The following is a 12,573-nucleotide window of genomic DNA, read 5'->3' as shown; positions in this document are numbered from 1 at the left end:
AGTAGATATATTTTCATGTTATAACATTTAACAGACATAATAACTGTTTTCGTTTTTTAGTACAAACACACATAAATACATACATAGTGTATTGGTGTCCTGAAGTTTTATAGAGGCTTGCCAGCCTAAGTAAGAGACAAACAAATAATCCAACAACCTCTCCTTGGTGGTAGTAGAGAGTGTGTTGGTGTCCTGAAGTTTTATAGAGGCTTGCCAGCCTGAGTAAGAGACAAACAAATAATCCAGATTATAAGTATATGTAACTTAAAATAAGAAGGATATTGTGAGCTGTTACTTGCATTTTTCTCCATTCTATCGATATTATTGGGAATGCCTGTCACACCAACCATGTCCCATTCTCACTACCCATGCCCCATTAATTTATCACCACTATCCATGGCCCCATTCTCACCACCAATGCTTCAGTCATCAAACATGCGGCTAGTAGGTTGATTAGTGGCGAAAAGGAAGAGGGGCACGTTGTTTCGTGTTTTATATATGATTTACGGCTGTGTCGTTCAAATATAATAGTTAATGTTTAATGTGGGTTTATTAGATTACATTGTGTGCAGTGGCGGCTCGTGCATAGGGCTGCAGAGCTGCAGTCCCCCCAGACACTCACTGCCTGGCGTATGATTCCTTTAGAGAGACAGTTACTTTCATAGTTGCTGTCAATGCTGTACGATTCATGTCTGTTATTAATTGGCGCCGCCGCCGCCGCACTTGAAGCAGCTCAGTCTCGTACAACGTGTGGACGGTGTGGTTAAATCGTGCTTTCTTTAATTACCCTTTGACGATGGAAAATCGAGTGAAGTATTTGCAAAACATCAACTTTTCCCAGCTGACATTAAATGAAAAGGCTGAAATCAAAGCAAGAGGAAGACCTACACCAGTTTTATCCATTCAACAGAACAGTACAAGCAGGAACAAAGAATATACACGCCAGTTTAACATCAGTGTTTATGGCTCTGTGGTTGTGACGAGGCAAATACTTTATTCTGCTTTCCATGCTTATTGTTTGGTGGGGACTCGGCATGGACGAAAAGTGGTGTGACTGACTTGAGGCATTTGCCACAGAAAATAGTGAAACATGAGCAGTCAGCCAAACATATGAATAACATGATTAATTTATCGTTGCTGGGTAAAGTGAACATTGCAGCTCAGATTGACACAGCATACAAGCTCTCAGTTGCAAAACACAATGAACAGGTGAAAAAAACAGAGATGTGTTATCCAAAATCATAAACTGTGTAAAATTTTGTGGAAAATTTGAACTCCCTCTTAGAGGACATGATGAAACAATGAGCTCTAAGAATCCGGGAGTATTTCGTGGATTAGTTGATTTTGCTTGTGAACTGGATTCTAGCTTAGATGCTCATTTAAAGGCACGCCGACTTTATTTTCAATTAATACTGGTCCATCACCACCTTCTACCACCAACACTACTACCATGCCCTGGGAATTCGTGGACATCAACTACAACTCATACCTGAGGTAGGTCAAATTTGTGTATCCTACTGTTGTGTGAGGCTTGCAGTCCCTCCATTTTATTTTTCACGAGCCGCCACTGATTGTGTGTGTTTTTAATATCTCATACTGTACAGTATTTACGCGGTAGCTCGCCAAAACCAAGGTGATGACTGTCCAAATTGCTGATCCGCAGTATTTGTTCCGTTATTTTCTGATCCTTTGCACTACTGTGAGGTTTCCTATAATGAAGAGCAATTTAATATATATTTACCTTTAATAAATCTAAACTTGAATAATAAAGCCAACAATTATTTTGTGCGGGATAAATAATAGGACAATTCCTGAACAAAAAAAATAGACAGTGTCTGTTAAACCAAACAACACACATATGATATGTAAATAACAGGACATTTATCTATATAAAGCAATTAAAGATATTTATGGTGTCTTTGTCAAAGTGAATATGCAGATTGTTAACTGGGAGTAATTAAAAAAATGTAGAGATCTTTACATGCAGGTTTCAGGAGAACCTATAAACTGTACTGTATAGTGTAAACACAAAGCATCCGTGTAAATATGTAAATTAAATTACATTATTGAAATTAGCACTACACTGTATCCAAAATATTCCTATAATAGTCGTGATCCCAACAATGATCATATCCAGCAGAAGCAGGCATTATATCCGGCAAGAGCAGACATATCCAGCAGAGGCAGACATTATATCCAGCAGAAGCAGACATTATATCCAGCAGAAGCAGACATATCCAGCATAGGCAGTCATTATATCCAAGAGAAGCAGTAGACACCCAGCATAGGGAGACATTATATCCAGCATAAGCAGTCATTATATCTCGCAGTGGCAGTCGTATCCAGTAGAAGCAGTCATCACAAAAAGTAGACGCAGATATCTAGCAGCAGGGACATTATGATCCAGCAGAACCAATCTATCCAGAAGCAGATATTATATCCAGCAGAAGATGTAAAAATCACATGTAGCCGGGGTTGAAGGAGCAGTACAAAGCAGACTCACTCAGCAGGGGATCTGGGTATAGCGGAGGGAGAAGCCGCGGTTGTTAACATCGATGGTGCTGTTTTCAGCGTTGTCCGTCACCACGCGAATCTCGAACGGTGCGGAGAAAGCTACGGGAAGAAGGCAGAATGTTGTTATTTTTCATTTTTTTTTACGAATCGGTTGAAGTTGCGATAGCGGAATGTTACCGTGCGAAAGGTTAAAGTTAGGTTAGATATCCTGAAAGTCGTTATTGTTTTTGTATCGTATTGTTGTCCATTCTCTTTTTGTTATTGTACAATAAAGCTACGGGGAACTGGAGAGCAATTAGTTTTTGTTATTTTTTTTTACTTTAATTTTACCTATCGATGAACTTTGTCAATAAAGTTTTACCTTATGGCCAGGGCCGTCTAAACAGCATTGTTGGGCCTGGGCAAAGCAATGTCCTGGGGCCCCTACCCACCCGCCCACTCAAATATAAACTAAAACTTTCAGTAAAATTAAACATATAATTAATTGGTACGTTGAATAACACAAACGTTTAAACATATAATTAATGTACTTCATTAGGTGCATCATCGACTTCGTCATTAACTTAGTAGTGGCGTGCTCTATTCACGGGGCCCCTAAAATCGTGGGGCCCTGGGCCAATGCGTTAAGACGGCTCAGCCTATGGCTGTACAGAAAAACGAAGGAAAACCGCTCGGGTTTAATTAAATGTCACTGGACGGTGTTACCTAGGAACTAAAATTTAGCCTAGCCACTCACTAGTCAACTCTGCGAAGTCGCTGCCACAGTATCGGTCAGGGCCGGAGACAGTGCCATCTTTGGAAACGACGGGGATCAACACGAAGTCGTTCTCACACTGAGAGTCTGTTGAATTAGCAGCTGCAGAAGGAAAGACAGAATAATTAATATGGATAACAAGAATTTGAACAATACCGGAAGAAAACACACACACACTTCACTCACCGCCAACCATTTATCCTAACCCTCCCACAAACTACTTATCGCCAGTCTCCTATCGTTCACGTGCATTGTTGCCTCTGGTGTCCTACCCAATCTTCTCCTTATTACTTCTCAGTCAACAGTGCTTTCTTTACTTTCTTCAGTTTCTCTCCCTATCACCATCTACCTCTGGACCTCTTAACCAATCTTTCACTTACCATTCTGTCAAAATGTCTTAGAAAATGGTAATAAACATCCCTAGTGTAAAGTTCAGCGGATAATATTTCTGACGACCTACTTACAGGGTAAGTTAAAATAATGCGATTTTTTATAGTTATTCTGTGTAAAGTTGTATAATGATTTGTTGTGCAGTTTTCTATATGTTTCTACGCGGCGTCGGTGTTTTTTGTCATGTATATAGTACTGTATTTTGGTCTTAGCTGGCGTTATGGGGTGATGTGTTAACTTTGTTTTGGTGTTCACGAAGTTATGTTCAACTCTGTAGTGTTCAATGATGTCACATTGTTTATGCTGTATTCTGCCGTATTAAATAGAGTTCTACTTGATTCCGTGGAATTGTGTGGTGTTCTGTTATGTTGTATGGCTGATCACATCGTCGCTACATAAATACCATCTTTAGATACACTAAAAACCTACTCACCCAGGTAGAACACGCATAACGTACACTTATGCACCCACATACAACCCCTTACACCAGTGATTCCCAACGTGGGGCCTACGCCCCACTGGGGGGCAATTCAATAATAATAGAGGGGCAATATGAAAAATATAGTAATATCAACATTTTTTTTTATTTTACCCTATATGGGTAAAAATTATAAATTTATAGGGTAAAATTGTAATTACAACCTAGCTGAGCACAACAGTTTGTGCAATCTAGTCAAGTGTTCACCCACTAATGTTATCGTGCATCTGGCACCAGCTATATGCGTGGCTTCTGACTTGTTTAACTTTGCAGTTCTTCATCTGCTGTCAAGGAAGAATGGTAAGCGATTTCAACTTCACATTTTCTGATTTGAAAGAAATTAATTATCCATCTTGGATGACTCAGCCATTGCTAGTGGATCTGTCAGATGTAACCATGGAGTATCAAGGAGAACTTTCAGAATTACAAAATGATGACTCGATTAAAGCCCTGTTCAAAATAAAAGGAACAATGATGTGGCTCTGTGAAGAAACACAAGCTAAATATCCAAATACAAGTAGTTTGGCAAGAAAACTACTGTTACCATTCCCATCGTCATACTTAGTGGAATGTGGATTTAGTGCTGTGAATGACTTATTACTGAAGAAAAGAAACCGACTGGATATCACTAAACGAGGCGACTTGAGATTGAAATTAACAAAATTTCTGCCTCGGATAAAATCTCTTTGCAGTAGACATCAGGCTCAAGGGTCTCATTAATTGATTGTAATTGAATTTATTTAATCTGATGGTAGATATGTTATACACATTATAAAATGGATTTTATTTGATTAAATTTGAAGTTAAACCCTTTAGTTTTATTTGAAAGATACAATTTTTTATGTTATACTTCTTCAAAACTGATATTGTTATATCATACTAAACAATTAACGGGTGGGGGACATGAAGAAATTTGTGATAAAAAAGTGGGGCATGGTACTAAAATGGTTGGGAACCACTGCCTTACACCCTCTTACAGTACAACAAGCACGAGGTACTCACTAGGGTTTGAAGCATTTAAGCTCATAGAGAAATGGTCATTGGTGTACTTTATACCACAGAAACCTTCCCTTGCTCTAATACATGCAGTGTATTGCTGGTTCGCGAGCTGGTGGATGCCATCTGTAGTCTGCGGGGGTAAAAGAGAACTGGATAAGGTACAGGTACGTGAACCAGCTGATGCTGGATGGGTGAGACTCGATATTTTGTTTTTTATTTAAAATTGGAAAGTCAATTAAGTGCGTAAAATTCATAGTTTAATTAATTTTCCTGTGAGTAGCAATGTGGCGATGAGAGTAGTACGATGGTGACTAACCTGGTAGTTGAAGGATTTGATGGTGCCGGAGTACTCGCTGAAGTACTGGAGGCAGTTTGGGGGTGCTGTGGAGGAACACGTGGATGTTAAATGTGATACTCTCTCTCTCTCTCTCTCTCTCTACGAAGACAGTCTACGTATGTATAAACACATATAATCAAATACATCCATTTGCACGCACATAACTGTACATTGGAAATAAGTACACAATAAAGTACACCCACACATAATTAAAAAAAATAATTCCTGCTAACCTGCAAAAACGAATTTAATGGTAATAATAATCACAAACATCACGAAAATTTGCATTTTCTTTAAAACGCGTGTTAGATAGAGAGGTTCACTTCCTGTTGCACAAGTGTTTGTAGTTTTATTGGTGCCCCTTGTAATGATTGTTTATCAGACCATAGCTTACAGCCCAGAGAACAACAACGCACATAACAGTAAGTAGATGCGCTGGTGTACACCTACATAAGTTGACACACCCTTCGTAATTAAAGTGATATTAAGACCTGACCCAGCAGAGGTCATGGTCACAATGTTCTCACTGCCGCGTGATTGGTCAAACCGGCGTCATGACCAGGTTAATTAAAAAACTAGCCTTCAGCCCGCACCTGATCAAACACATCTGTCTCGACACACCCAGATTATTCTTAATTAGTGACTGCATCTGCCGGCCTGACACCCCTCCAATATAAGGGGCCGACAGCTCCTTCCGGAAGACAGACAAGGAGAGTCTGAACCAAGAGGCATACGGAGTCACACTCGTCCAAGTCAATGCCGGGAAGGGGATTTCCCTCCCCGGTACCGAGTCCCCAGCTAGCAGAGTCTCCCATAGGAGACAGAACCCAGCACCTGCAGACAGAATCCCAAGCTGCTGGGCCTCCCTCAGGTCACGCGTGAGTCATTGTCAGAGTGATCCATAGGGTGAGTTACTTACGGTGGGAAGTGTATCCATTTCATGTTTGTGTCAGGGAGTCATTGTCGAGTAACGTCGAGAGGTTAATGTGTCTGTGTCATTCAGTCAACTAATAAATGGCTGTACTTAGAATCGGTTTTTAGAAAATTACCTCTTAAGAGTATAATACGGTTGAATAACTAATCGGCCACGCTACCAAGCGTTCCTCACTTTACAATCATAAGAACATAAGAATGGAGGAAACTGCAGCGGGCCTATTGGCCCATACTGGGCAGTCCCGTTTACACCCAACCCCTATTGCTCATATGAGCATCCAACCTATGTTTGAAGCAATTCAGCGTATTCGAGTTAATGATGATATTTGGTAACTTGTTCCATTCATCCACTATGTTTCCAAACCAGTGTTTACCTATATCACGCCTAAATCTAAATTTGTCGAATTTAAAACCATTGTTACGAGTTCGCTCCTGGTTGGATAGTTTGAGTACCTTTGTAATGTCCCCTTTGTTTAGCCCTGCCTTCCACTTACACACCTCTATCAGGTCGCCCCTCGCTCTACGTCTCTCAAGGGAGTGCAAATTAAGATGCTTTAACCTGTCTGACTGTCTCTATACTCAAGGTTCCTAATGCCCGGGATTAGTCTTGTCATTCTCCTCTGAATTCTTTCCAAGGATTCTGTATCCATTCTGTAATACGGTGACCAGAACTGAACTGCGTAATCTTACTTTACTTGTACTAAGTACTTTATCCTCATTACACCCTTAATTTACTCAACTTTGTCCGGTTTTGTGGGCAACTCTGTGGACACATTGTGAAGTTGTATTGTTCAAGGGTTTCCATCGTGTTTTTATGTTTACATTAATTTTATCCCCTTCGCCACTGATCGGCCATGCACTGGCACAAGTTTTGATTAAGTCTGATCTGGAAAAAGCTGACACTCGGTGCCGTCACAACACTTTTTGGTAGATTGTTCCAAAGAGTTCACAACTCTCACTCCGAAAAAGTTTGCCCTCACAAATTTCTGGACTTGCGTTTTCATCTATCTTGAGCTGTGTCCCCTTGTCCAGGTACAGACACTCGACGGAGTAGTGCCCTCTGAGATGTTTATTAACTTCAATTTGGTCACCCCTTGCCCGTCTATAGTATAAGCTAGGCAGTTGCATGAAGCAAACAACAACGGGCCCAGTTGAAGCTAGTTTGATTAAGGAATTAAAATCAATAAACCTTAGTGATGGTCAGTTCAAAACTGATAATATGTTACATAAATTTATTTGTCAGTGGCCCAAGGTTAAAAATGCTCTGAAAACCTTTGTAGGATAGTTATTTAGCGGGTCCCTTATTTTTGACCTGACCTGACTAGTCACGTCACCCCCTTCTCTTAAGCTCCTCTACGTGTGTGTTGGTGTGAGGATTAGTGGATGACATCATTATGACCTGACCTCATATTTAATAAGGTCACCCTGTATATTTAAGCCTCTCTCTGTCCATGTAATCCAGTTGCCTCTGAAGATGTCTTGAATAAAGACGAAAGCTAAGTTGCTCCGTTGTTTCCCTTTTCCCGTGTGATTTTATCAATATATAGATATATATATATATATATATATATATATATATATATATATATATATATATATATATATATATATATATATATCAGAGAGATAATGTACTGTATCTTGTGTGGGTTCAGTTTTAGTACAGGAGCAAACCGGAGTATTCGTCGATAACCATGTTTTGTGGCGTCCAACTGGCTAAGTGATTGATACTGGAGGGAACTGTTGTTTCTGCTGGGGGGGGAGTATCATAACTCACCTCTACTGGGGGAGGAACAGGGGATCTGCGTAACCTTGATCCTCCAGGAGCGTGGGAAGGTGGTGGTGGTGGTGGCGATGTTGACCCTGGCGGCCCCAGTACCGCTCGCCAGGTCCAAGTACACTGAAGGGGCAACAACCTCGTATGAAAACCTAACACATTGAACCAAGGTCTATAGAATACATTGAACTTATAGAACCCTGTGATAGCGATACTGTTAAAAACATGAGACATCGAATTATTTTTGACGCATGAGATATCTAACTTTTAAAAACCCGACACATTAAACTCTTTTCAAAACTTAAGATTAGATTAGGTTAGATAAAATCAAATAAGATTAGATTATAGTAGGTTAGATTTTATTAGGTTAGATAAGGTTAGGTTAGCGTTATGGTGTTTAGGTGAAATAAGCTAAGTTACTAATTTTTATGTGATCCCAATAACACTGAAAAATTCTGAAAAACCCTTTCTACCAACCCCAGCCCTGAGGTTCTTACTGTGTTGGCCCGTGTTGTCCCCACAGATGACGGTGGGGTTCGCGCCTCCCGTACCCACCACAGTAAAAGTGTCCTCACTACATTGGGTCGTGTTGTCGGGTCCTTGAATTCGCAGTGTCTCGAAGTCCAGTCGTAATTGACAGATGTTTTCGTTGGCCTGGAAAAGTGGAGTGGAGAGGTGACAGTCGGCAGAGAAGGTGGTAAGTAGTGAGTGAGAGGGAGGAAAAGTGGAGTGGAGAGGTGATAGTCGGCAGAGAAGGTGGTAAGTAGTGAGGGAGAGTGGAGGGGAGAGGTGATAGTCGGCAGAGTAAGGAGATGACGAGTAACGAGAGAGCGATCAGTAAGTGCGTGTGTGTGTGATGAGTGTTGGAGTTTAAAAGACGTTTGATACCGAATCACTGTAACATTTAATCATTGTACTACCTTATTGCTGTACCAATGTAAAGGACGAGAAGTAAACAATGTACCTTCTCTATGCTGTACTGGCAGTTGTCGATGGTCATGAAGGTGTCGGGGTAGGCGTCGTTCACTAGGTAGGAACAGTTCTGCGACACTGTTTCACCACACTTCTTCTGATCTGAGGGAGATACCGGTCAGCGACTATGAGGCATTGTATAGTTGTGTAGAGGTGTGTGTGTGGGTGGTATGTAGGTAAATCACTGTCAATTTACCTCTTCATATATATATATATATATATATATATATATATATATATATATATATATATATATATATATATATATATGTACTGTAGATACATACAAGCAAATTGCAAAATAATATAAACCTCTACTATTTTTTTTCTTGCGTCAACAAAACGATAGTTTTCGGAAAACTTACAAGACTACCACTGCATCTCTGGTAGTCACTTTACCTTGACAACTGTAAAAGTCTGAAGACTACAATTATTTAAAAAAAATGTTTTACTCCATTCGGCATATTTTTTGTATTTTATTATCTAAGTACTTACAAATATATTCAATTTCTGAATTTAAAATAGCAAATTAATTTATACATTCGTAAGTCACAGAATATTTGTAGTATTTTACACAGGGAGATCATTTACAGGGTTCCATTTTTTCTATGATTACGTACAACTGATACTGTCCATGACAATACAACACTCACACACACAACAGACGCCATAACCGTTCGCACAGGTTCCGTCAGCTCGGCCACCCTGGCTGGTACAGTCCTTCCTGGAAGTACAAGTGCCAGTCGAATTGTCCGACTTTGAAGAACAAGCTTTGGGTTGAACCTTCACTGTCACGAATGGCAGGAACTGCAGGTTTAAAACTGGGGAAATAAATCGTGATTAAATATCGATATGCATCTCGTATTCATAAATGATTCACATCATTTGAGTAAATGAAAATGTAGCCTTTTCCACTACGATGACTTCATCTAACAGGATATTAGCAAAAACTAGGGATCATATGAAGAACCCCCCCCCCCCGAGCAGTCGGGGGGGGGGGTTCTTCATGTGAACGAGTCTAGGGTGGATATTCTTCACACGATCACTGGGAACACAACAGGTGGCCAAGACCTCACCAGTAGGTTAGGTTTTGTTCTTCATTCATACCTGCAAGAATTTATGTGGCGTGACCGATTTTATAATAATGCTAATGAGAATCTATGTACTCATATTTCTCTTCAGTACCCTCTGTGATGACAAGTTTAATAAACTATTCTGCATATGTAACATAAATAACAAAAATTAAAGAAGGAAAACAATGCATCACTGAAATAAAGGGGGATATTCCTCACATGGGAACTTGTGGGGGAGGGATTCTTCAGTTGGCAACATTGGGGTGGGGGGATTCTTCATATGATCCAAAACTAGTTGACGAACTGTTATAATTATGAAACAAGAGACCGGAGCTTACATTTCCCGTCCCTCACGCCGTGCACAGAACTCTGGGTTGTTGAGGGAGACGCCACGATGATGATGTTGAGCAGGGTCGACACTACCACCGTCACCGCCACCGCTGTCATCATCTCCATGTTCCTCGGTATCATCCTGACGTTAAGGAGACATGTAACTCATTGTAAAGTAGCTGTTAACTAAAAATAAGATAATTAAGTGTACCCAGTATCTTGTTATACACAGGCCCATAAGCAGCAACGTGATATCGGTATGGCGAATACTGAAGCTAGAAGTAGGACCACTTTATTGATGATGTGATTAAAGGGATCATTAAATATGCATATAACTGGTGAAATTTACTTCGTGCTAATGATATAAAGTAATAAAACAAATATTCCAATGCCGTGATCAGGGCAGGATTGTTTTGTCAGCGAAGATTCCCGTGTAAAATCATCCGAAATGTAGTCAAAACAGTTAACAAATACTGAATATCTTTATTGTTGCGTTTTTGTATAAACCGAGTCTTTATCAGAAGTATTGATAAAAATAAGGCATATTTTTATGTTTCCCCTCGTTTTAAAAACGCGATTCATTCGTTACAAAACTATATAAAAACCGCAAAACTATATAAAAACCGCGTACCTTGCTACGGCCCTTGTACAGCTATTCACAGAAACCATAACATGCAAACTAATTTTAGAGAGACATCATAATTTCATTAGTTATCTTATCTTGTACATAAAGTGACTTTAATGAACATGCATATTTAAGACCTTAGTTGTTGAAACATATGGCTTGGTAATTTTTTTTACGGGATTAGCCCACCCGGGCACAGGTCACTGACCCACATCGGGGCCTGGGGGGGTGTAATGATAATAATAAAGAGCCACAAAGAAATAAAAAAAAAAATAAAATAAAAGTGAGAAACAATATATGTATGTTGTATTGTCAATGGTAAGAGAAACAATTGAGACCCTGCAATTGTGTGTAAATGAGGCAGAGTCAGATGAGCAACCTGGGAGTTGGTCACATTTTCGTGATGCCATATGGCAGCAGGGTCTACCATTAGCCAATACATTATGCTTCCGATATCTTCCCAGGCGGTAGTACTGTACCTCCCTGTTTGGTAGCTGCCTGCTACCAAAGGAGGAAATTATATAATTCTTGATCTTTATTTATTGACGCATATTATATGAACTGTGCTGGATCATGTATAAAACATTGTTTTCGACGGCCCACAGTTTAATAAATAGACATTGTAAATAAAGTGATGTATAATTTTATAGGTAGGTATTTCCATGTAAGAGGGCGTTATTTTCTTATTAATGACGCTCAGATATTACGTTTCTCTTTTCTTTAAGTTATGTAACCACATGTGATATATATAGACAGCATTAAACCCTTACCTAATAATTTATATAGCCATCTTATACTTGTGCTAATACGTCAGTCAAGTTCTTCCCCTTGTTCAGATGCTAAAACAAAATTAGTAATCCATCGCACATGATTTGTCAACTTATTATTGAACATCTATATTTATTGGCGTCAAGACGAGGAATAGGAATGTAAGAACTGAGAATCATAAAGCATACGAATTAATTATTTAAATTCCTGCAGTAGTAAATCATGTCAACTGTGCTTACCTTCAATTTGGTAGGTTCGTATTCCTCACTGTTTACGGTGCCACTTTTTATAACTGTTTACTCACCTTTTCAATATACCACGTTTATAACACTTTTTATAGGCGGTTTTCTGGTTTCGGGCTCTGACTGCGATCTCGCAATGCAGTAAACTAAGATTTATTAATTTCAGTTCTCCAGAAAAATAAAATGTAACAGTAAACAACAGAGTAGAGATCTCTGGTTCAACTTCTTAGAACTTGCTGTTTGTTGTAAAGGGTCTTTTAGCAGCTGTTGATGTTGGTTGTAGATTATTGACATCCAGGTTTCAGTGTTACTCCTGGGAAGAGTGAACAACTTGTAGCACTGTTGATAAAGATGTACTCGACTGATGGAGACGCTGTGGGT

The 12,573-nt window shown here is 39.6% G+C and overlaps 1 protein-coding gene across 2 annotated transcripts; it reads right to left on the bottom strand.

Annotated features, from left to right (window-relative positions):
• Positions 1-1,725: 1,725 nt before the first annotated feature.
• On the bottom strand, positions 1,726-12,573 carry LOC121858718. Of its 2 annotated transcripts, none has more exons than XM_042355327.1 (10): positions 12,190-12,573; positions 10,566-10,699; positions 9,808-9,975; positions 9,147-9,256; positions 8,680-8,836; positions 8,183-8,305; positions 5,452-5,516; positions 5,139-5,265; positions 3,251-3,370; positions 1,726-2,613 (listed from the first exon to the last, which is right to left on the bottom strand). In XM_042355327.1, exons 2-10 carry the CDS (start codon positions 10,696-10,698, stop codon positions 2,504-2,506), a joined length of 1,113 nt encoding a protein of 370 aa, XP_042211261.1. In that variant the 5' UTR covers position 10,699; positions 12,190-12,573; the 3' UTR covers positions 1,726-2,503. The 2 variants fall into 2 exon arrangements, with proteins under 2 accessions (XP_042211261.1, XP_042211260.1); XM_042355326.1 differs by having other exon boundaries at positions 12,255-12,573.

This window comes from Homarus americanus, unplaced genomic scaffold, assembly GCF_018991925.1.
Source record: "Homarus americanus isolate GMGI-L3 unplaced genomic scaffold, GMGI_Hamer_2.0 scaffold74, whole genome shotgun sequence".
Lineage (NCBI taxonomy): Eukaryota > Metazoa > Arthropoda > Malacostraca > Decapoda > Nephropidae > Homarus > Homarus americanus.
Note: the sequence above shows the minus strand (reverse complement) of the source record. Positions and strands in the feature narration are given on the sequence as shown.